We start from the raw sequence: 23,540 nt of genomic DNA on the forward strand, positions 1-23,540 counted from the left end.
TGGACGGAACCATCGAGAGAAAAGACGCGGGGGGGGGCGCAAAACTCCCCGTGGCGACTGGTAGCCAGCGCCATATCTCTGCGAGCCCGAGGACTCAGAGGGTTTTGACTTAGCGTTTTGAGCAATGTCCAACGGTAAAGGGCCTGAGGGGTGAGGCTGTGCCGGCCGGGGCCTCGTCTTCAGGGGGGCATCCCCCCTCAGCCCTCGATGGTTCCGTCCGCCCCCCCCACCCAGGACCAGAAGGAGAAAAAGAAGAAGAAATAAGGGTGAGGTTGATGGGGATTATTCTAGGGGGAGAAAGAAGGGGCTCAAACTCCCTCTGAAACGGCTCCTCCTTGGCATTTGAGAATAATAAAAATAATCCTTTAAGCCCTTCCTCTGTGCCAGGCCCTGCAATAATTAGGGCAGCCTATCAAACGCTTACTGTTTGTTTACTGCTTGTTCATTCCAAGCGCTTAGTCCAGTGCTCTGCACCTAGTAGGCGCTCAATAAATACTATTGAATGAATTACTAGGTGCCAGGCACTGCACTAAGCGCTAGGGTGGATTCAAGCAAATAATCATAATGTTGGTATCGGTTAAGCGCTTACTAATACTAATAATAATGTTGGTATTGGTTAAGCGCTTACTCTGTGCAGAGCACTGTTCTAAGCGCTGGGGTAGACACGGGGGAATCAGGCTGTCCCACGTGGGGCTCCCAGTCTTCATCCCCATTTTACAGATGAGGTCACTGAGGCGCAGAGAAGTGAAGTGACTCGCCCACAGTCACCCAGCTGACAAGTGGCAGAGCTGGGATTCGAACCCATGACCTCTGACTCCAAAGCCGGGGTGCTTTCCACTGAGCCACGCTGCTTCTCTAGGTGCAGAGCACTGCTCTAAGCGCTGGGGGAGAGACAGGGTCATCAGGTGGTCCCACGTGGGGCTCACAGGCTTCATCCCCATTTGACAGATGAGGGAACTGAGGCCCAGAGAAGTGAGGTGACTCGCCCACAGTCACACAACTGACGAGTGGCAGAGTCGGGATTTGAACCCATGACTTCTGACTCCCCAGCCCGGGCTCTTTCCACTGAGCCCTGCTGCTTCTCAATAATAATAATGTGGGTATTTGTTAAGCTTTTACAATGTGCCAAGCACCGTGGTAATGTTGGTGTTTGTTAAGCGCTTCCTATGTGCAGAGCACTGTTCTAAGCGCTAGGGGAGATACAGGGTCATCAGGTGGTCCCACGTGAGGCTCACAGTTTATCCCCATTTTCCAGATGAGGGAACCGAGGCCCAGAGAAGTGAGGTGACTCGCCCACAGTCACACAGCTGACGAGCGGCAGAGCCGGGAATCAAACCCATGACCTCTGGCTCCCAAGCCCGGGCTCTTTCCACTGAGCCCCGCTGCTTCTCTTAAACAGTGCCTGGCACATAACTAAGCGCTTAATAAACGCCCTAATTATTCATTATTATCATGATTATTTGAATTAGCAGACCCGATCTCTGCCCTCCAGGCTCCGACTCTCTACCGTGAGCACTTGGGGGAGTCCAGCGGAGTGAGACACGACGCCTGCTCTCAAGGCTTTTAAAATCTGCGGTGAGCCAAGACACTGTACTGAGCGCTTGGGAGACGAGATGCCCCTCCCGAGCCCGGGGCCGTTGTTTGAGACGCCCCCGGTGCCTGTTAACCCCGGGAGAGGCTGGCGTTGGGGTTCTCTGAGCCCGCCTGCCGCAGGTAATAATCATCATCGTCATAAGAATAATAATAATAGAGAAGCAGGGTGGCTCAGTGGAAAGAGCCCGGGCTTGGGAGTCAGAGGTCGTGGGTTCTAATCCCGCCTCCGCCACCTGTCTGCTGTGTGACCTCGGGCAAGTCACTTCTCTACGCCCCAGTTACCTCATCTGCAAAAATGGGGATTAAAAAACGTGAGCCCCACGGGGGACAATCTGATTGTGCTGTATCTCCCCCGGCGCTGAGAAGAGTGCTCTGCCCATAGTAAGCGCTCCACAAATACCATAATATTTCTTGTTAATCGGGGTGGCCACAGCAGATTATCGGCCGGGGCCGGCGGCCGCAAGATCTCAGTCGTCGGTCCCCCGGCCCGGCCGGGACCGCTCAGGACACCGTCGGCCGAGACGGAATTAGTCGTAGAGACACCAGAGGTGGCAAATGAGCTCGGCCCTGCCCACGACACCCGCTACGGTGCCCGCTCGCCCGCGATAGGCGCCCAGCTCAGAAATCTGCACGCGGGAAGGGCCCGAGATGATAATAATAATAATACTGTCGGTATTTGTTAAGCTCTTACTATGTGCCGAGCACCGTTCTAAGCGCCGGGGCAGATACGGGTAATCAGGTCGTCCCACGTGAGGCTCACGGTTCATCCCCATTTTCCAGATGAGGTCACTGAGGCCCAGAGAAGTGAGGTGACTCGCCCACAGTCCCACAGCTGACAAGTGGCCGAGCTGGGATTCGAACTCATGACCTCTGACTCCCAAGCCCGTGCTCTTTCCACTGAGCCACGCTGCTTCTCAGCCACTACAGTGCCTGCACAGCCTAAGCGCCCAGAAGAGAGCTCCGCACACGGTAATCATAATAATAAGAGGAACGGCACCGGGTTAAGCGCTTTCTAGGTGGCGGGCACCGTATTCATTCAATAGTATTTATCGAGCGCTCACTATGTGCAGAGCACTGTACTAAGCGCTTGGAATGGACAAATCGGCAACAGATAGAGACGGTCCCTGACCGTACTGAGCGCTGGGGTGGCTAGAGGCAGGTCGGACGGAGTACCTGGCCCCCCCCCCGGGCCTGCTCGGAGCCTTCGGGGGTGGGAGATCCCACATTGAAGTCCCTAGTACAGTGCTCTGCACACAGTAGGCGCTCAGTAAATGTGAGTGGATGAAGGAACGGATGAAGCAGCGGGGCTCAGTGGAAAGAGCATGGACTTGGGAGTCCGAGGTCGTGGGTTCGAATGCCGGCTCTGCCACTCGTCAGCTGTGTGACTGTGGGCGAGTCACCTCACTTCTCTGGGCCTCAGTGACCTCATCTGTAAAATGGGGATGAAGACTGGGAGCCCCACGTAGGACAACCTGATTCCCCTGTATCTCCCCCAGCGCTTAGAACAGTGCTCTGCACATAGTAAGCGCTTAACAAATACCAACATTATTATTCATATTATGAATACCATTGATTTTTTTAAGGTATTCATTGAATCCCAGCTCCGCCGCTTGCCAGCTGCACGACTTTGGGCAAGTCACTTCACTTCTCTGGGCCTCAGTGACCTCATCTGTCAAATGGAGATTAAAAACTGTGAGCCCCACGTGGGACAACCTGTTCACCTTGTATCCCCCCCGCCCCCCCAGCGCTTAGAACAGCGCCTTCCACATAGTAAGCGCTTAACAAATACCACCGTTATTTTTATTAAGCGCTTGGAAGAGCACAGTAGAAGATCTCTGAGCACAGGAGTCGATGAACGATAATAATAATGTTGGCATTTGTTAAGCGCTTACTATGTGCAAAGCACTGTTCTAAGCCCTGGGGGGGGATACAAGGCGATCAGGTTGTCCCACGTGGGGCTCACGGTCTTCATCCCCATTTTGCAGATGAGGTCACTGAGGCACCGAGAAGTGAAGTGACTTGCCCACAGTCACCCAGCTGACAAGCGGCGGAGTGGGGATTTCATTCATTCATTCAATAGTATTTATCGAGCGCTTAGTACGTGCAGAGCACTGTACTAAGCGCTTGGAATGGACAAATCGGTAACAGATCGAGACAGTCCCTGCCCTTTGAAGGGCTTAGGGTCTAATCGGATTCGAACCCCTGATCTGTGACTCTTTCCACTGAGCCACGCTGCTTCTCTACAGATCCATTGATTCGTTCGGTCATATTTATTGAGCTCTCACGGTGTGCAGAGCACTGTACTGAGCGCTTGGGAGAATCCAATATAACGATAAGCGGCCACGTGCCCTTCCCCCCACGAGCTTACAGTGTGGAGAGCTGACATTCTGGAGAAAGAGAGAGAGAAACAGCGTGGCCTAGGGAAGAGAGGCTGGGCCCGGGAGTCAGAAGGACCTGGGTTCTAATCCCAGCTCTGCCGCTCCCCGGCTATGCGACCCGGGGCAGAGTCCCTTCACTTCTCTGTGCCTCGGTTCCTCCATCTGCAAAATGGGGATTCGCTACCCGTTCTCCCTTCGACTTAGACGGTGAGCCCCATGTGGGGCCTGATGTTCTTTAATCTAGAAGTCAGGCTAGAATAATAATAACTGTGGTATTTGTTAAGCGCTTACTATGTGCCACGCACTGTTCTAAGCGCTGGGGGAGGTACAGGGTCATCGGGTCGTCCCACGTGGGGCTCACAGTCTTCATCGCCATTTTACAGAATGAGGGAACTGGGGCACAGAGAAGTGAAGCGACTTGCCCAAAGTCACCCAGCTGACAGGTGGCGGAGCCGGGATTAGAACCCGCGACCTCGGACTCCCAAACCCGGGCTCTTCCCACTAAGCCACGCTGCTTCTCTAATAATAACAGTATTTGTTAAGCGCTTACTATATACGAGGCTCCGTTCTAAGCCCCGGGGTAGATACGAGGTAATCGGGTTGGGCGGAGTCCCTGTCCCACCTGGGACTCACAGTCTCGATCCCCATTTAATAATGTTGATATTTGTTAAGCGCTTACTGTGCGCAGAGCACTGTTCTAAGCGCTGAGTAGATAGAGGGTCATCGGGTCGTCCCACGTGAGGCTCCCGGTCTTCATCCCCGTTTTCCAGATGAGGGAACTGAGGCCCGGAGAAGTGAAGTGACTCGCCCACAGTCACACAGCCGACGAGCGGCAGAGCCGGGATTCGAACCCCTGACCTCGGACTCCCGAGCCCGTGCCCTTTCCGCTGAGCCACGCTGCGAAGCACGGAGAAGTAAAGTGACTTGCCCAAGGTCACACAGCGATTAGACTGCGAGCCCGTCGTCGGGCAGGGGCGGTCTCTATCCGTTGCCCAATGGTACAATCCAAGCGCTTAGTACAGTGCTCTGCGCATAGTAAGTGCTCGATGAATACTGTTGAATGAAGTGGTGGAGCCAGGACTAGAACCCATGACCTCCTGGCTCCCAGTCCCGTGCTCTGTGGGCAGGGAATGTCGCTATTATTAATAATAATGATTGTGGCGATTATCAAGTGCTTACACTGTGCCAGGCACTATACTAAGAGCTGAGGTAGATGCAAGCAAATCGGGTTAGACGGAGTCCCTGCCCCACCTGGGGCTCACGGTGTCAATCCCCATTTTACAGGTGAGGTAACTGAGGCACAGAGAAGCTAAGTGGCTTCCCCAAGGTCACACAGCAGACAGGTGGCAGAACCGGGACTAGAACCCAGGTCCCGCTGACTCCCGGGCCCGGGCTCTATCCACTAGGCCACCCTGCTTCTCCCTCCTACTTAGACTGCGAGTCCCACGCGGCACCTGCTGCTCTCGTAATAATAATAATAATAATAATACTGTCGGTATCTGTTAAGCGCCTACTATGTGCCGAGCACCGTTCTAAGCGCCGGGGTGGATACCGGGTGATCAGGTTGTCCCCGGTGGGGCTCACAGTCTTCATTCCCACTTGACAGATGAGGGAGCTGAGGCAGAGAGAAGTGAAGTGACTTGCCCGAGGTCACACCGCCGACAAGCGGCGTGGCTCAGTGGAAGGACCCTGGGCTCGGGAGTCGGAGGTCCTGGGTTCCAGTCCCGGCTCTGCCACTCGTCTACTGTGTGACTTTGGGCAAGCCACTTCCCTCCTCTGGGCCGCAGTTCCCTCATCTGGAAAATGGGGATGAAGCCCGTGAGCCCCACGTGGGACCACCCGATGACCCTGCATCTCCCCCGGCGCTCAGAACGGCGCTCTGCACCTAGTAAGCGCTTAACGAATCCCAACATCTTTATTCTTATCAGAACCCATAACCTCTGACTCCCAAGCCCGTGCCCTTTCCACCGAGCCATGCCGCGCGCACCTCCCCCGGCGCTTAGTACGGCGCCAGGCACGTAGCGAGTGCTTAATAATGATAACATCGCCTCGATCCTATTTAGTCGCCATCGTTTCTACGAGACGTTCTTCCCCTCGACTCTGTCTGTCGCCGTCGTTCCCGTCCGTCCGTCTCCCCCGATCGGACCGTGAGCCCGTCAGACGGCGGGGACCGTCTCTGTCTGTTGCCGACTTGTTCGTCCCAAGCGCTTAGTACAGTGCTCTGCACCTACGTAGAGAAGCGGCGTGGCGCAGTGGAAAGAGCACGGGCTTTGGAGTCAGGGCTCATGAGTTCGAATGCCGGCTCTGCCGCTCGTCGGCCGTGTGACTGTGGGCGAGTCACTTCACTTCTCTGTGCCTCAGTTCCCTCATCTGTAAAAATGGGGATGAAGACCGTGAGCCCCACGTGGGACGACCTGATTCCCCTGTGTTTACCCCAGCGCTTAGAACGGTGCTCTGCGCATAGTAAGCGCTTAACAAATACCAACATTATTATTATTATTATTCACCTAGTAAGCGCTCAATAAATACTATTGAATGAATGAATGAATGAAATAATATCGGTGTTTGTCCGGTGCTTACTACGCCCCGCCGCCCCAGCGACACGGTATCACGTGCGGCCAGCCGGCTTCCCTCGGCCTTATCAGACGGCCGGGGCGCCGGGAGCGGGGCCGGGGGGGGGGGGGCGTCGGGAGGCCGGGGCGGGGCCCCTCCGCGGCGGGATCCGCCCCAGCGCCCTGTCCGGAGGAAGCCTGGTCCGTCCGGAGCGGGGTCTTCCCTCGGGCAGGGCAGGCCGGGGCGGCGGGCAGCTCCTCCTCCCCGTCCCCACAGGGTCCCGGGGGGCCGACCGAGCCGCCGTGGGAACGATGAAGGTCTTACTGCTGAAGGACCCCAAAGAGGAGGATCCCGGACCGGACCCCTATGTCGCCGTGAGTCACCCGCCGCCGTTGACAGTTATGACGGCGACGACGATAACGGTGCCGTTCTCCGAAACGCTCACTACGCGCCGGCCGCCGGGCTGAGCGCCGGGGCGGCCACGAAGAAATGGGGTAGGACGCGGTCCCTGCCCGACGTGGGGCTCACGGTCTCGTGCCCCCTTTTGCGGGGGACGTAGCTGAGGACGGAGGAGTGAGGCGACCCGCCCCGGGTCACGCGGCAGGGATTAGAACCCGCGTCCTTCTGACGCTCGGGCCCGGGCTCTGGCCGTGAGGCCGCGCTGGCTTCTCTGTCGATTAACAATGTCGGTATCCGTTAAGCGCTTCCTGCGCGCCGGGCACCGTCCTGAGCGCTGGGGGGAGACGCAGGGGAATCAGGATGTCCCACGTGGGGCTCGCCGTCTTCATCCCCGTTTGACAGGCGAGATGACCGAGGCACCGGGAAGTGAAGCGACTCGCCCCAGGTCCCACAGCTGACAAGTGGCCCGGGCGGGATTCGAACCCATGACCTCTGACTCCCAAGCCCGGGCTCTTTCCACTGAGCCACGACCGGGAGCCCGGCGTTGGGCAGGGACTGTCTCTGTCTGTTGCCGCATTGTCCATTTCACGCGCTTAGTACGGTGCTCTGCACATAGTAAGCGCTCAATAAACACCGTCGAACGAATGGATGATGATGAGTATGATGGAGGCGCTCGTTAAGCGCTTTCTAGGGGCCAAGCACCGTACAGAGCGCTGGCCTGAATATAGTCGGGTCAGGCATGGTACCTGGCCCACAAGGGACTCAGAGTCTAGAGGGGAGGGAGATCCCATACTTAAGTCCCTAGTCCAGTGCTCTGCACACAGTCAGCGCTCAATAAATACCACTGACTGATTTTTTTGATGGTATTTGTTAAGCACCGACTCATTGCCAGGCCCTCTGTTAAGCGCTGGGGCAGATGCAGAGTGATCAGGTTGGACGCGGTCTCCGTCCCACGTCGGGCTCCCAATCTTCAGCCCCATCTTGCAGCTGGGCAAACCGAGCCCCAGAGAAGTGCAGCGACTTGCCCGACGTCATTCAGCGGACGGTGGCCGACCCGGAATTAGAACACGGGTCCTCTGACCCCCGGCCCGTGCTCCCTTTCCCCCGCAGCCGGGCTGCTTCTCGTTTTCCAGATGAGGACACTGAGGCCGGAGAAGTTAATAATAATAATGTTGTTATTTGTTAAGCGCTTCCTATGTGCAGAGCAGCGTTCTGAGCGCTGGGGGAGAGACAGGGTCATCGGGTGGTCCCACGGGAGACTCACGGTCTTCGTCCCCATTTTCCAGATGAGGTCACTGAGGCCCAGAGAAGTGAAGTGACTTGCCCACGGTCACACAGCTGACAAGGGGCCGAGCCGGGACTCGAACCCACGACCTCCGACTCCCCAGCCCGGGCTCTTTCCACTGAGCCGCGCTGCTTCCCTAAGGGACTTGCCGAAAATCACGAAGCGACCAAGTGGCCGGGCTCGGATTAGAACCCGGGTTTCTGGCTCCCGGGCCCCAAGCTCTTCTCGGCAGGCCGTCCCGTCCTGGCGTAGTGGAAGGAGCCCGGGCTTGGGAGTCGGAGGTCGTGGGTTCTAATCCCGGCTCTGCCGCTTACCAGCTGTGTGACTTCGGGCAAGTCCCTTCACTTTTCTGTTCCCTCATCTGCAAAATGGGGATGAAGACCGTGAGCCCCACGTGGGACAGCACGATCACCGTGTATCGCCCCCAGCGCTTAGAACGGTGCTCGGCACCTAGTAAGCGCTTAACGAATACCATCATCTTCATTATTATTGGGAAGCAGCGTGGCCTAGTGGAAAAAGCCCGGGCTTGAGAGTCACAGATCGTGGCTTCTGATCCCTTCTCTGCCACTTGTCAGCTGTGTGACTGTGGGCAAGTCACTTACCTTCTCTGTCCCTCAGTTATCTCATCCGGAAAATGGGGATGAAGACTGTGAGCCCCACGCGGGACAACCTGCTTACCTTGTATCTACCCCGGCCCTTAGAACGGTGCTTGGCACCTAGTAAGCGCTTCCCAAATACCATCATTTTTTCTTTTTTAGTATTTAGCGGGTCCAGGTCCGGGTAGGGTACTGTCCTGAGCAGTTGGGAGCGTTCATTCAGTACAGCAGAGTCACTTCACTTCTCCGTGCCTCAGTTCCCTCATCTGTAAAATGGGGATTAAGACTGTGAGCCCCACGTGGGACGACCTGATTCCCCTGTGTCTACCCCCAAGCGCTTAGAACGGTGCTCTGCACATAGTAAGCGCTTAACCAATACCAACATTATTATCATTATTATTATTATTATTATCATTTCTGCCTTCGAGGAGTTTACAGTGTAGCCAGGGGAAACAGACGCAAAGTACCGCACAGGTAGGGGGAAGCCGAAGAGTGTGAAGATACGGATGAAAGAGCCACGGCGGGCGGGGCGGGGCGGGGCGGGGGGTCAGTCCTCAAGTGTTTGGGCCACGCCAAAGGACGGAGGAGGCTATTGGCGGGAAAAGCAGGGGGGGATTTGAGCTATCCATCCTCTCCTAGGAGAGTCCCTCCCTGCCGCCGGCTAGAGGGAGGGGGACCCGCCTGCCCCCATCTGAGGGGATCCTGGGGGAAGCACTTCGGAAATAGTTGACGGTCGTTTGGAAGACGCCGGGTCCCGGCCTGCCGATTTTTCCCTCTTCTCTGCAGGAACTGGGGCTCTGGGGACTTGAAGCCACGCTAATCCCCGTTCTGTCCTTCGAATTTTTGTCTCTTCACAGTTTCCGCGAAAAGGTAAGATGGGTGACGACTTCCCAGCCGGGGCGGCCCGGCTTCCCGCCGCCGAAACCGAGGGCGGGCCGGGCCGGTGGACGCCGCCCGCCGAGGGGCTGCCGTCGGGAGAGGGTCGGGTCCGCCCGGCACGTGGGGCTCCGCTCCGGCGGCCGGACCGTCCGTCCCCGGCACTCGGGGCGGCGTCCGCCTCTCCGAGGGGCGCCGGACCCCCTCCGTCCGCCGCCCGGCCGCTCCTCGACCCGCCGGTCCCCGCCGCCGCCGCTTCTCTAGAGGCCGCCGCGCGCCCGGGGGGGCCCAGCCGGTCTCTGGCGGCGGGCGGTCCGGGGTCCGTCCGTAAAGCCCCCCGGACGGTTCTCGTCCACAGCTTTCCCACCCCGAGGACTACGGGGGACTCATCTTCACCAGCCCCAGGGCCGTCGAAGCCGTGGGACTGTGCTGGGGCCGGGGCCGGCCGCCCGCCGGTGAGTGGGGGCGGGGCGAGCCCCGTGGGGGGCGGGGACGCGCCCTCCCGCCCTCGGAGGGGAGACCGGGCCCCCGGCCGCCCCGGGCCCCCGCGATGCAGCCGCCGCCGCGGCCGGGGACCCGCCCCGCGGGACTCGGGCCCCGCCGCCGGGACCGTCGACCCCTGCCCTCCCCTTCCCCCCTCCCCGTGGCCGGCCCCTCCGGGGAGGGAGGCTCGAACCCACGGCTGCAGCGCTCTCCCGAACCCTCGGTCCCGGGTCTCGCCTCCCGTCCGGGTCTGGCGCTCGATCCGGCGTCTTAACCTTCCGCCCGGTGTCCGGCGCTCAGTCCGGCGTCTCACCTTCTGTCCGTGTCTAGCGCTCAGTCGGGCGTCTTACCGTCCGTCCAGTGCCGCGCGTTCAGTAAATGCTCAGTAAACCCCTCCGATGGCTTGAAAAAAGAAAGACGGCGTCGCTTCTGTCGAGGCACGTCGCGGTTGCAAACGATCCGCCCTCGCTATTTAGCTACCGTCATGCCTTGTTGCTAGAACAGTAATTTCCTTTCGGCGTTTTATTTTTCTCCCCCCCCCCCCCAAATCGCTAGCGATGCAATTTCTAAGCATAAAATGTGTTTGGTCGCCTGTGCCCTGAGCGTACCACGACCCTGCTTTTCTGGAATTACGAGGTGTAAGCTGTTGGTATGTGTCGGGGGCGGGGTGGGGGTTAGCTAGTGTACGCTATAAAACACTTTGGATTTTGGGCTATTGAAACTGTCCTTTACAGCGGGTAAGATTCCTTCCCTTCCCTGAGAGACAGGGATTTTTCGCCTCAGCGTCACCAGCCAGATGGCTGCCGCGCGTGAGATCTGTTCTGCCGGTGACGTTGAGGGGCGGCCGGGGTGGGTGGGTGGATGGGTCGGGGCCGGGGGATGTGACCCGCCCGTCCTCGGTGCAGTTGCTCCTCACTTGGCGGGGCTCGCCCGGTGGGGCGCGGGGCGGGGGGGAGTCCGGGCCGAGGCGTCCCCCGACGACGGGGCCGGAGCCGTGGCCCGTTGACCCCGAGGATTTTGTGTTTTGCAGAGTGGGAAGGATCGCTGAAGGACCAGTGGAACGCCAAGCCCGTGTACGCGGTGGGGCAGGCCACGGCTTCTCTCGGTCAGTCCGGGGCCGGGGGCTCCGCTCGTCGGACCCTCCCCTCTCTCCCGGCCGCTGGCCACCCTCTGCCCGTTGGTCCGTCCGTTCCCTTTCTCCGTTCGCTATGCGCTTACGCCAGTCATTTCCCGTGGTGACTGCGGTTTTTTTTAACCGCTATTTGTCACGAGCTAACCACGTGCCGGGCGCTGACCCGCGGGAGATTCCAGCTAATCGGGTTGGACACGGTCCTTGCCCGACTCGGGGCTCACAGACCTGATCCCCATTTTAGAGATGAGGGAACTGAGGCACAGAGAAGTGAGATGACCTGTCCAAGGTCACCCAGAAGTCATGAGGTAGAGCCAGGCTCAGAAGCCAGGTCCTCCGACTCCCCGGCCTGTGCTCTTTCCACCGCTTCTCATCCTTCCCGGTGTCCCCGATGTATATTTTGCGTCTATATAGTCACGTCGGTAAGTCGTTCGAATTTATTGAGCGCTTACCGTAGGCAGAACGCTGCACCGAGCACTTGGGAGAGTACACTCAGAAGCAGCGTGGCCTAGCGGCAAGATCACGGGCTCGGGGGTCGGAAGACGTGGGTTCTGATCCCGGCTCCGCCGCTTGTCCGCTGTGCGACCGTGGGCGAGTCGTTTCGCTTCTCCGTGCCTCAGTTTCCTCATCTGGAAGATGGGGATTAAGACCGTGAGCCCCACGTGGGACAGAGACTGTCTCCAACCTGATGACCCTGTATCTATCCCAGCGCATAGGACAGCGCTAGGCACGTAGTAAACGCTTAACAAATACCATCACTATTGTTATTATTAACAATATAACAGACGCATCCCCACCCACGACGAATAGAGAGACGGGCACAGAGCGATGCTTTGGAAAAGCGATCCGGGCAGCGGAACGAAACCCGGCCTGGATGGGGAGAGGCCGGAGGCAGGGAGGTCAACCGGGAGGCCGACGCGGGGAGGCCGGGGGGCAACGACCGGGGCGGCGGCCATTTGGAGGGGAAGGGAGGGGTGGATTCTGGAAGTGAAGCAGAGGCAGAGGTGACAGGATTCGGCGTCTGACCGACGTGGGGCCGGGGAGGCCGGGAGGGCGGCAGAGGAGGGGCTGCGGGGCCGGCCCGACCCCCGCGCCGGGTGAGGAAAGGCGTTTCCGTCGTTGTCTTTCAGCGGGTCGCATGGGGCTCGCTCCGCAAGGACAGCACTGCGGAAACGCGGAGAAGCTGGCGGAATTCATCTGCTCGCGTGAGTCCCGCGGTCTTTTCGCCCCCCCCCCGCCCCCGGCTTCCCGCCCGACGGTCGGCCCCTGAGCCGGGCCCGCGGCCACCCCGCCCCCCCGCCTCTCCATCCTCTCCTCCGGGCCGTGAGCCGGCCAGGAGGGGACCATCGCCGGGAGGGCTTCCCGGAGGAGGCGGGGCGGGAGGCGGGGAGGGCTCCGAAGGGGCCTTTTCCAGGAAGGTCGAGGCTTATTCCCCATCCTACGGTGCCCCACCCCCCAAGCACGTGCACACACGGACACCCACTTCTCCCTCCTCTTCCCGTGAAGAAAACCTTTCCATCATTCATTCATTCATTCGGTCCTATCTTTTGAGCGCTTACTATGCGCAGAGCACTTGTACTCAGCGCTTGGAATGGACAGTTCGGCAACCGACAGAGACGATCCCCGCCCATCACTCCCCTCCAAGGAAGAATTGGAACAGGTTTTCAAGAGAGAAGGCCAAACCCAGCTGTCTCCGGGGAGAATTACTTCATACTGATAATTGTGCTGTTGGGTTTGGGGGGGGGAGCTTTTTACGGTATTTATTAAACTCTTATCATGCGTCAAGCACCGTTCTAAGCGCTGGGATAGTACGAGGTACTCAGGTTGCACCTAGTTCCCGCCCCACACGGGGCTCGTGATCTGAGTGGGAGGGAGAGCCAGGAATTGACTCCCCTTTTTACAGATGAGGCAGCTGAGGCCCAGAGAAGTGAAGTGACTTGCCCAAGGTCACGTAGAAGGCAGTTGGCAGAGCTGGGATTAATAGGAATAATCATAGTAATTGTATTAAGCGCCGGGGCGGATACGAGAAAATCAGGTCGGAGACAATCCCCGTCCCCTGTTGGGGCTCACAGTCTCAATCCCCGTCTTACAGATGAGGTCACTGAGGCGCAGAGAAGTGAAGTGACTTGCCCAGGGTCACACGGCAGACAAGGAGCGGAGCCGGGATTAGAACTCACGACTTCTGACCCCCCGGCCGGGGCTCTTTCCCCTACACCGTGCTGCTTCTCAACCCGGGTCCTCTGACTTCAAGGCCCAGGCTCTTTCAGCTAGGCCACGATGCTTCTCTAAACGCCTGTCGTGTTCCAAGCGGTGTCCCAAGCGCTGGGGGAGTTACAGGATAATCGGGTCGGACACAGTGTCCGCCCCTCGCCGTCCTCCCGGTCTCAGAGGGAGGGAGGAGAACAGATCCCGGCTCTGCCACTTGTCAGCCGTGTGACTGTGGGCCGGTCGCTTCACTTCTCTGGGCCTCAGTTCCCTCAGCTGTAAAATGGGGATGAAGACTGGGAGCCTCACGTGGGACCACCCGATGACCCTGTATCTATCCCAGCGCTTAGAACAGTGCTCTGCACGTAGTCAGCGCTTAACAAATACCAACATTATTATTATTATTATTATACCGAATCCCCGTCGTACCGATGAGGAAACGGGCACAGAGAGGCAATGAATCGACGGTATTTATTGAGCACTTATTGCGTTCAGGGCGCTGTACTGAGCGCATCGAAAAGTTAAACGAGTCGCCAGGGGTCACGGAGCAGGCGAGTGGCAGAGGTGGGCTTTGAAGCCCGGTCTCAGGGTGGCCAGGGAGCGGCGATCGTGGCTCGGCCCCCAACCCTGCCGGCAACTCGCCGCCCCCCGGCCGCTGGCGGGGACGGGGTGAGAGGGGCCCGGCCCCGACCCCCACAGTGAAACCGGCTCCCCCGCCCGCCTTCCCGGGAAGCAGCGTGGCCCAGTGGCCGGAGCCCGGGCCTGGGAGTCGGAAGGACCTGGATTCTGATCCCGGCTCCGCCACTTTTCTGCTCTGCGACCTCGGGCAAGTCGCTTCCCTTCTCTAGGCCTCGGCTCCTCCTTCTGTAAAAACGGGGATCGAGACCGTGACCCCCGTGTAGGACAGGGACTGCGTCCGACCCAAGCCCGGGCTTGGGAGTCTAGAGGTCACGGGTTCTAATCCCGGCTCCGCCACTCGTCGGCTGGGTGACCTTGGGCCGGTCACTTCGCTTCTCTGGGCCTCAGTGACCTCATCTGGAAAATGGGGGTGAAGACCGGGAGCCCCACGCGGGACAACCTGATCACCTCGTATCCCCCCGGCGCTTAGAACGGTGCTTTGCACAGAGTAAGCGCTCAACAAAAGCCATGATTATTATAGCTACCCCAGCGTTTAGAACGATGCCTGGCACGTAGTAAGCGCTGAACAAATACCGCAGATATGATTATTACAGTGTTGATGATCATTATCCAGGGGAAGCAGCCGCCCCCACCCCCGCCCCTCTCCTGTTCCCGTGTGGGGCCGTCAAGGGCGAAGCCCTGCCCGCGATGCTGCGAGACAAAGGTAAACGGCGCCGGCGGACCCGGGGCCCCCCGCGGGGCGGAGGGGAGTCCCCAGGGCCCTGGCCCGAGGCCCGGGGAGGAGGGGAAGGGCGGGGACCACCCTCCCGGACCGCGGTCCGTCGGGGGTCCCGAGGGTGGAGAGGACGGACGGGCCGCTTCCTGCGGAGTCTCACCTCGCTCCGCCCGGGCTCGAGCCCTGCACGCTTAGAGGTGAAGCGGCGTGGCTCAGTCATCCGTTCCGTCGTGCGTATTGAGCGCTTACCGTGTGCGGGGCACCGTACTAAGCCCCCGGGAAGGTATAATACAGGACAGAGAGTGACAATCCCTGCCCACGACGAGCTCACAGTCCGGGGGGTGGAGGCCGGGGTGGGGCGGAGACAGACGTTCATTCAGTAGTATTTATCGAGCGCTTACTGTGTGCAGAGCACCGTACTAAGCCCTTGGCACAGGAATAAAGAGTGACAATCCCTGCCCACAAGGAGCTTACAGTCGGGGGGGGGGGGGGGGCGGCGGAGACGGACGTCTACACGAATAAACAGACATCAGTGTAAATGACAGATCTATGTAATCAGTATATACACGGCTTAACGGATAGAACCCGGGCCTGGGAGTGGGTACGACCTGGGTTCTAGTCCCGGCTCTACCGTCTGTCCGCTGTGTGACCTCGAGCAAGTCACTTCACTTCTCTGGGCCTCAGTACCCTCATCTGCAAAATGGGGATGGAGACTGTGAGCCCCACGTGGGACACAGACTGTGACCAACGCGATTACCTTGGATCCACCCCGGGACTTAGTACAGCGCCTGGCAGGTAGTAAGCGCTCAACGAATACCAGTATCGTTATTATTAGAACCCTAGTTCCTGCCCGGGAGACAGCGCCCGGCGAAGTCATCCAAGTGGCCTTCTCTTTCCGCCGATGAAATACCCATTTCATTCTCACCCGAGTAACAGATCTGGGTCTCTGCCCGCTCCCGTCCACCCCCGCGCCCCCCGCCAGGCTCGTCCCCCTGGCGGGCGGGGGGCGGAGGGGGTCCAGCCGAGCCCTCCCAAGTCCCGGCCCGACCCCTTGCCGTCCCGCGGAGGTTTCCCTGCCTCCCGGCCTCCCGGCTTCAGGGAGGGAGGAAAACCCGGGCGGCTCTGTAACGCTTGCGAGATCCATAATCACGGTAGTCACCGGGGAATTTGGTGAGCGCTTACTAGGTGCTGAGCACTGTGTTGAGTGCTGGGGTAGATCCAAGCTCGTCGGATCCGACACGGCGCCCGTCCCACCCGGGGCTCACGGTCCAAGGTGGGGGAGAACGGGGATCGAATCCCCGTTTCACAGACGCGGGCGCCGAGGCCCGGAAAAGCCAAGCGACTGGCCCGAGGTCAGAGAGAGGGCGAGGGGCAGCGCCAACTGTCTCCGTGCGGGAAGGCAGGACCCTCCGGTGGCCCGTAAGAGCCGAATGGCTTTCGCTGGCATCTACGGAAAGGGGGGGGGGGGTCAAGGGTTCAGCCAGCTTGGGGTCTAGCAAGCGTCCTCCTCCCTCTCTCCGGTCCCGCCCCCCTCCGTCGCCCCAGCCGGCGTCCCGGGTCGCCCGTGCGGCGGGGCCGGCGGCCTCGCCCACCCCGGGATAAACCGCGGCTTCGTCTCCCGCCCGAAGCGGCCCGACGCGTCGAGGGGAGCGAGGGCCGTCTGCCCCGCGTCGTGGACGCCTCCTGTCCCCTCCCCCGGGGGCCGCTCCCCCGCTGTCCCCCCCGGCAGGTGGCCCCGGGTCCGGGCGGAAGCGGGACCCGCCTCGCCGCCCCATCCTCCGAGCTCCCCGGCCTCAGCCGGTCGGCCCCCGCGGGCGCCCACCCGCCTCACACCTCATCCCGGCGGGCTGGGGGGGGGTGAGCCCTTGCCCTGGCTCTGCGGGACAGCAGTCCCATCTGGGCTCGTTTCGGGGTACGGCTCGTCCCGGCGGGCTCGGGGGTGACCCCCGTTTCCGAGCGCCCGTCGACCTGAGCTGGTTTCAGGGGCGCGGTCCGTCCCGGCGGGCCGGGGGCGACCCCAGCCTCTGAGAGGCCGCCTCTCCGGGTCGATTTCAGGGGTGCCGATGGAGAGCATCACGGTGTACCGGAAAGCCCCCCGGCCCGGCCTGCGGGAATCCCTGCGCGGCTACTTCTCCACGCAGGTACGTGCCGGGCCTCCGCTCGACCGTCCGGGCCCCCGGCCGCCGACGCTGCAAACTCACCCGCCCACGGTCGCCCAGCGGGCCGGGGCGGGCCCGGCCGGGGCTCCGGACCCGCGGCTGCCATCTTCCAGGCTGGCGGGCTGGGGGGTGGCCGAGCCCGGGCCGGACCGTCCCGCCCACCGGCTCCGCTCCAGGCCTCGGAGAGGGGGTCGAGGGGTCTTTTCGGAGGGGTGCCCGTCGCCCGCCGCCCGTCTCGAAATGGGCAGCGGGGATCCGTGGGCGGCGGGCGGGGCTCTCCCGGACCCCGGAGGGTGACAGGCTCTGGGTGTCCGCGCACAGGGCGTCCCGGCGAGCATCACGTTCTTCAGTCCGTCCGGCCTCACCTACACCCTCGAACACCTCCGAGAGTTGTCGGGAGACGCCTTCCGCCAGATTAAGGTAAGGAGCCGGCGGGGTCACTGGCTTTTTTTTTTTTTTTTTAGTGGTATTTGTGAAGTGCTTACTGTGTATCGGGCACTGTTCTAAGCCCTGGGGTAGATAAAGCAGTTGGACACAGTTCCTGTCCCACATGGAATTCACAGTTTTCATCCCCATTTCACAGGTGAGGTGACTGAGGCACAGAGAAGTGAAGTGACTTGCCCAGGGTCACTCAGCAGACAAGTGGCATAGAAGCATAGAAGCGGCTCAGCGGAAAGAGGACGTGGGTTCTAATTCATTCATTCAGTGGTATTTATTGAGCGCTTACTATGTGCAGAGCACTGTACTAAGCGCTTGGACTATACAATTCGGCAACAGATAGAGACGGTCCCTGCCCAGTACCGGGCTCACGGTCTAAACGGGGGAGACGGACGGCAAAGCAAAACAGAACAAAACAAGTAGTCTGGCATAAATATCATCAAGATAAATAGAATCACAGAGATATACACATCATTAACAAAAGAGAGTAACAAATAATGTGTACAAATATACCCCAGTGCTGAGGGAAGGGAAAGGGGAAGGGGAGCAGAGGGAAAGGGGGGCTCAGTGTGGGAAGGCCTCCTGGAGGAGGTGAGCTGTCAGTAGGGCTCTGAGGAGGGCAAGAGAGTCAGTGTGGCGGGTGTGAGGAGGGAGGGCGTTCCGGGACCGCGGGAGGACGCGGCCCGGGGGTCGACGGCGGGACGGGCGAGACCGGGGGACGGCGGGGAGGCGGGCGGCGGAGGAGCGGAGCGTGCGGGGCGGGCGGGGGAGAGAGAGAAGGGAGGAGAGGTGGGAAGGGGCGAGGCGACGGAGAGCCTCGAAGCCCAGAGTGAGGAGTTTTTGTTCGGAGCGGAGGTCGATGGGCAACCACCGGAGGTGTTCAAGAAGGGGAGTGACGGGCCCAGGGCCTTTCTGCGGGAAGATGAGCCGGGCGGCGGAGTGAAGAATAGACCGGAGCGGGGCTAGACGGGAGGAAGGGAGATCGGAGAGGAGGCTGACGCGATAATCCAGTCGGGATATTATGAGAGCCCGTAACGGGACGATAGCCGTTTGGCTGAAGAGGAAAGGGTGGATCTTGGCGATATTGCGAAGGTGAGAGCGGCAGGGGTCGGTGACGGATCGGATGCGTGCGGTGAAGGAGAGAGCCGAGTCGAGGACGACACCGAGGTCGCGGGCCCGTGAGGCGGGAAGGATGGTCGGGCCGTCCACGGCGATAGGGAGGTCAGGGAGAGGACAGGGCTTGGGGGGGAAGATAAGGAGCCTGGTCTTAGACATGTTGAGTTTTAGGTGGCGGGCGTCGGATAAGCAGGTGGAGACGTCCCGGAGGCGGGAGGAGATACGAGCCTGGAGGCAGGGGGAGAGAACGGGGGAGGAGATGGAGATTTGGGTGCCATCTGCATAGAGACGATCTGCCACTTGTCTGCCGCGCGTGACCTCGGGCAGGCCACGTGACTTCTCTGGCCTCAGTTCCCTCATCTGTAAAATGGGGATCAAGACTGTGCGCCCCACGTGGGACAACCTGATTACCTCCTAATAATAATAATGATGTTGGTATTTGTTAAGCGCTTACTATGTGCGAGCACCGTTCTGAGCGCTGGGGTGGACACAGGGGAATCAGGTCGTCCCACGTGGGGCTCACGGTCTTAATCCCCATTTTCCAGATGAGGGAACTGAAGCACGGAGAAGTGAAGTGACTTGCCCACAGTCACACAGCTGAGAAGTGGCAGAGCTGGGATTCGAACTCATGACCTCTGACCCCAAAGCCCGGGCTCTTTCCACCGAGCCACGCTGCTTCCCGTATCTACCCCCAACGCTTAGAACTGTGCCGTTTAGACCGTGAGCCCGTCACTGGGCGGGGATCGTATCTATCTGTTGCCAAATTATACATTCCAAGTGCCTAGTACAGTGCTCTGCACATAGTAAGCGCTCGATAAATACCACTGAACGAATGAATGCTTGGCACGCAGTAAGCGCTTAACAAATAGCACAATTGTTATTATTAAGTGGCGGAGCCAGGATCGGAACCCAGGTCCCCCCGACTCCCAGGCCTGATCTTTGACCACTTGGCCACGCGACCTGCGGGTCGGTCGACCCGCTCGGTGCCGGGACCCGGTAAATCCGAGCCTCGGACGGTGCCGCGTCGCGGCCGGACGCTGGGCGTCGGTGGCCGGGTGCAGACCAGCGCGGCGCACTGCCGTCAAGGAGGGAGGGGGCCGTCCTCGAGCCGAAGCTACGGAGGGAAAGAGGGGCAAAGAGGCGAACGAGAAAACGGCACCCGAGGTTAAGCGCGACGGCAACGGGGGGCAGCCATTTTGTCTGCCGGCCCCGGCCCCGGCCCCGGTGACCTCTTTCACCCCCCGACTCCATGAGAACAGTCGCCTCTGGGGCGTGCCCGGCCTCTCTCTCTCTCTCTCTCCAAAGGTCTTCTTTCCCCCAGCTCGCTCGTTTTGTCCTGCCGGATTCCTCGGGAGGCAGGGACAGATGAGGCTCGTCCCCCCAGAGCCCCCAGGGGGCATGGAGAGATGAGACTCGCCGTCCCCCTTTGACCGAGGAGGGCCACCGAGGAGGCCCAGAGAGGTTCAGGCGCTGGCCTGGGGTCATAAGGGCGGAACAGAATATGGCGATGAGCGAGTTCTCAGGATCCAGAGACAGACGGGGACCAGGGTATGTTGGGGGAGGGAGGGAGGGAGTGTGCGTGTGGTTACGTGCAGGGGTGCGTGTGTGTGCAGAGAAGCCGCGTGGCTCGCTGGAAAGAGCACGGGCTTTGGAGTCAGAGGTCATGAGTTCGAATCCCAGCTCCGCCACTTGTCAGCTGTGTGACTCTGGGCAAGTCACTTCACTTCTCTGGGCCTCAGTGACCTCATCTGTAAAATGGGGATTAAGACCGTGAGCCCCACGATGGGACGACCTGATTCTTAGAACGGTGCTCGGCACATAGTAAGCGCATAACAAATACCAACATTATGCGCTCCTGTGAGAGAGAGAGCACCGGCCGTGGGCGCGAGCGTAGGGATGACCGTAATGATAGCATTTGTTAAGCGCTTACTGTGTGCCAAGCACTGTTCTAAGCGCCGGGGTAGACACAAGGTGATCGGGCTGCCCCACCCGGGACTCACAGTCTTAATCCCCATTTTCCAGATGAGGTCACTGAGGCGCAGAGAAGTGAAGCGACTCGCCCAGAGTCGCACCGCCGACAGGTGGCGGAGCCGGGCTGGGAGCCCACGTCCTCCGACTCCCGAGCCCGGCCTCTTGCCACTGAGCCCCGCCGCTTCTCTTTTGCGAGCGCCTGTAGCTAACGGTAATTACGGTACTCGTTAAGTGCTTACTATGTTCATTCAGTAGTATTTATTGAGCGCTTACTGTGCGCAGAGCGCCGTACTAAGCACTTGGAATGAACAAGTCGGCAACAGATAGAGACCAAGCACTGCTCTGAGCCCTGGGGTGGATACACATTAATCAAGTCAGATGCAGTCCTTGGCTCACACGGGGCTCACGCTCCTATCCCCATTTTCCAGATGAGGGAACTGAGGCCCAGAGAAGTGAAGTGGCTCGCCCCAGGTCACGCAGCAGAGCGTGGCTTAGGGGCAAGAAGCCGGGCTTGGGAGTCAGAGGACGTGGGTTCTAAACCCGGCTCCACCGCTTGTCTGCCGTGGGACCTTGGGCGAGCCACTTCACTTCTCACCTCATCTGGAAAATGGCGACGAAGACTGCGAGCCCCGTGTGGGACGGCTTAATTACCTCGTGCCTACGCCCGCGCTCAGAACAGGGCCGGGCACACAGTAAGCGCTCAACCAATACCACCGCGGTTATTATTATTACGTGGCGAAGCCGGGATCAGAAGCCAGGTTGATCTGACTCCCGGGCCGAAGCTCTTATCTACCAAGCCGCGCTCGTCCAGGCTCGGCCGCGCCCTGCCCCGGCCTTTAGAAGCGCAGAGGGGCCAGAGGTCGGGCCTCGCGCTGGCGCGTTTGCCGTTTTTGAGCGGCGGGCCCCTGCTCCCCGGGGCCGGCGGGGCCCCCCCTCCCCCCCCGGGCCCGCTCCGCGGTCCCTCGGGTTCGGGGAGCGTCGGGGGGCCGGTCCGCTCGGCCCCCAGCCCGCGCCCCTTGTCGTTTCAGCTGGCCGCCATCGGGCCCACCACCGCCAGAGCCATGGCCGCCGCGGGCCTGCCCGTCAGCTGCTCCGCCCGCGGCCCGACGCCCCGGGACCTGGCCGACGCCATCGGGGAAGCCCTCCGCACCTAGGGGGCCCCTCCGCCGGGCCCCGGCGGCCCCCGCACCGCCCGGGTCCGAGGGGCTCCCGGCCGGTGCCGCCCGCTCCCTCGCCGCATCCGTCCCGGCCGTTGTCCCGCGCCAACCCGGGAGGCCGGAGTCCGGACGGAGAGCGCCGGCCGGGCCCCGGCTCCGAGCGGCCCCGTCTTCCTCCCCGGTGGGCGGTCCGGCCCCTCGGCGGGCTTCCTCCTCGCGAATCCCCACGCGGGCCAGGGTCGGCTGCCCGGATGCCCCGGGAGGAGGCTGGGGGCCAGAGGGGTCAGGCCTTCCGCCTCGGGTCACCCGGCGGGCCGGGGGAATCCGGCGGGACCAGAACCCGGTCGGTCTCCCGCGGCCCGCCGTGCGCCCGATCCCCCGGGCCGGCCCGCCCGCGCCTCGTCAGCGGGGGGCCCGGCGGGGCCGTGTCCGGCCGGGCGGCCGCAACGGTGGACGCGGGCCGACGAGAGCCGCGGGCCTCCCCGCCCACCGGGAGGAGGGGAGCGCCCCACGGCTGTTGACCGACCCGGCGGGGGTGGCCGGTCGGTCCGGGGCCGACGCGTACCCGCGGAATTCGACGCCTCGGCGCCGGGAGCGGTGCGTGCGCGCGTCGGGGGGGGGGGAGGGTGCCGGCGCTCGGGAGAGCCCGCGCCGGGGGCGGCTTGGCAACGCCTACGCGGGCCGGACACCGAGTGAGAGCGGGCGATGCCGCCTCTTGGAATAAACCCCGTCCCCCTCCCCGCGGCCCCGGTTCTGTGTCCCGCGGGAGGCTCGGCGGCCACGAGACCACTCTTCCGAAGGAAAGCGGGGCCCCCGACCCCCGGTAGCCGGGCGGAGCGCCCCTGGCCGGGACCCGCCGGTGGAATCGGTCGGTCAGTGGTATTTAATGAGCGCTTCCCGTGCGCAGAGCACTGTACCGGGCGCTTGAGATAGTACAGTATAACAGACGCGGTCCCCGCCTACAACAAGCTCACAGTCCGGAGGGGGAGACAGACACTAGTATCGGTAAAGAAATGACCGATACGGACGTAAATGCGGTGGAGCCGGGAGAGAGGATGAATAAAAGGAGTTAGGGCGACGCTAACTAAAGGAGTGGGAGAAGAGGAAAGGGGGGCTTAATCTGGGAAGGCCTCTTGGAGGAGAGGGGCCTTAATAAGGCCTCGAAGGGGGGGGAGAGGAATGGTCCGTTGGACATGAAGACGGAAGGCGCTCCAGGCCAGAGGCAGGACGTGGCAAGAGGTCGGCGGCGACGTAGACGAGCTCGAGGTACGATAAGAAGCAGCGCGGCTCGGTGGAGAGAGCCCGGGCTTAGGATTCGAGGCCAGGGGTTCGAATCCCGGCTCCGCCACCGGTCAGCTGGGTGGCTTCGCTTCTCGGTGCCTCCGTTCCCTCTTCTGTAAAACGGGGATGAAGACCGCGAGCCTCACGTGGGACAACCCGATCACCCCGTATCTACCCCAGCGCTTAGAACGGTGCTCGGCGCGTAGTAGGCGCTTAATGAATATCAACATTATTATTATTATGAGAAGGTTGGCAACAGAGGAGTGAAGTGCGCGGGCTGGGTTGGAGTAGAATAGCGAGATGGGATAGGAGGGGCCGAGGGGATCGAGGGCTCTAAAGCCGACGGTGTTCGATGTGGAGGTGGACGGACAACCGCCGGAGGTTCCTGAGGACCGGGGAGACCTGGTCTGAACAGCTCTGTATCGCCGCGGGGGCCCTCCCGAGAACCGGGCCGGAGCAGCTCCCCCCCGTTTTCCACGCCGGTCACGAGTCGGGGCCGGGCGACGGTGATCACTTTTGGATCAGCGGGTCCAGCGGGCGGTGGGGGAACCCCAATATTGCGGGGGG

General features: G+C 61.0%; 1 protein-coding gene across 6 annotated transcripts; it reads left to right on the forward strand.

The window, feature by feature from the left end:
• Positions 1–23: 23 nt before the first annotated feature.
• UROS (uroporphyrinogen III synthase) lies at positions 24–22,430 on the forward strand. 6 transcript variants are annotated; one of them, XR_003757762.1, is made up of 11 exons: positions 2,444–2,562; positions 6,801–6,898; positions 9,591–9,674; positions 10,039–10,135; positions 11,194–11,268; positions 12,423–12,497; positions 14,750–14,839; positions 16,907–16,992; positions 17,332–17,430; positions 19,870–20,112; positions 21,564–21,636. XR_003757762.1 is itself a non-coding variant. In XM_029059276.2 (10 exons), the coding sequence occupies exons 2-10, from the start codon at positions 6,836–6,838 to the stop codon at positions 21,687–21,689; spliced, it is 795 nt and encodes a 264-aa protein (XP_028915109.1). In that variant the 5' UTR covers positions 24–266; positions 6,801–6,835; the 3' UTR covers positions 21,690–22,430. The 6 variants fall into 6 exon arrangements, 5 of the variants coding, with proteins under 5 accessions (XP_028915109.1, XP_039767577.1, XP_028915107.1 ...); XM_029059276.2 differs by lacking the exons at positions 2,444–2,562; positions 19,870–20,112 and adding an exon at positions 24–266 and having other exon boundaries at positions 21,564–22,430; XM_039911643.1 differs by lacking the exons at positions 2,444–2,562; positions 19,870–20,112 and adding an exon at positions 1,491–1,713 and having other exon boundaries at positions 21,564–22,430.
• The last annotated feature ends 1,110 nt before the right edge of the window (positions 22,431–23,540 follow it).

This window comes from Ornithorhynchus anatinus, chromosome 3, assembly GCF_004115215.2.
Source record: "Ornithorhynchus anatinus isolate Pmale09 chromosome 3, mOrnAna1.pri.v4, whole genome shotgun sequence".
Classification (NCBI taxonomy): Eukaryota; Metazoa; Chordata; class Mammalia; order Monotremata; family Ornithorhynchidae; genus Ornithorhynchus; species Ornithorhynchus anatinus.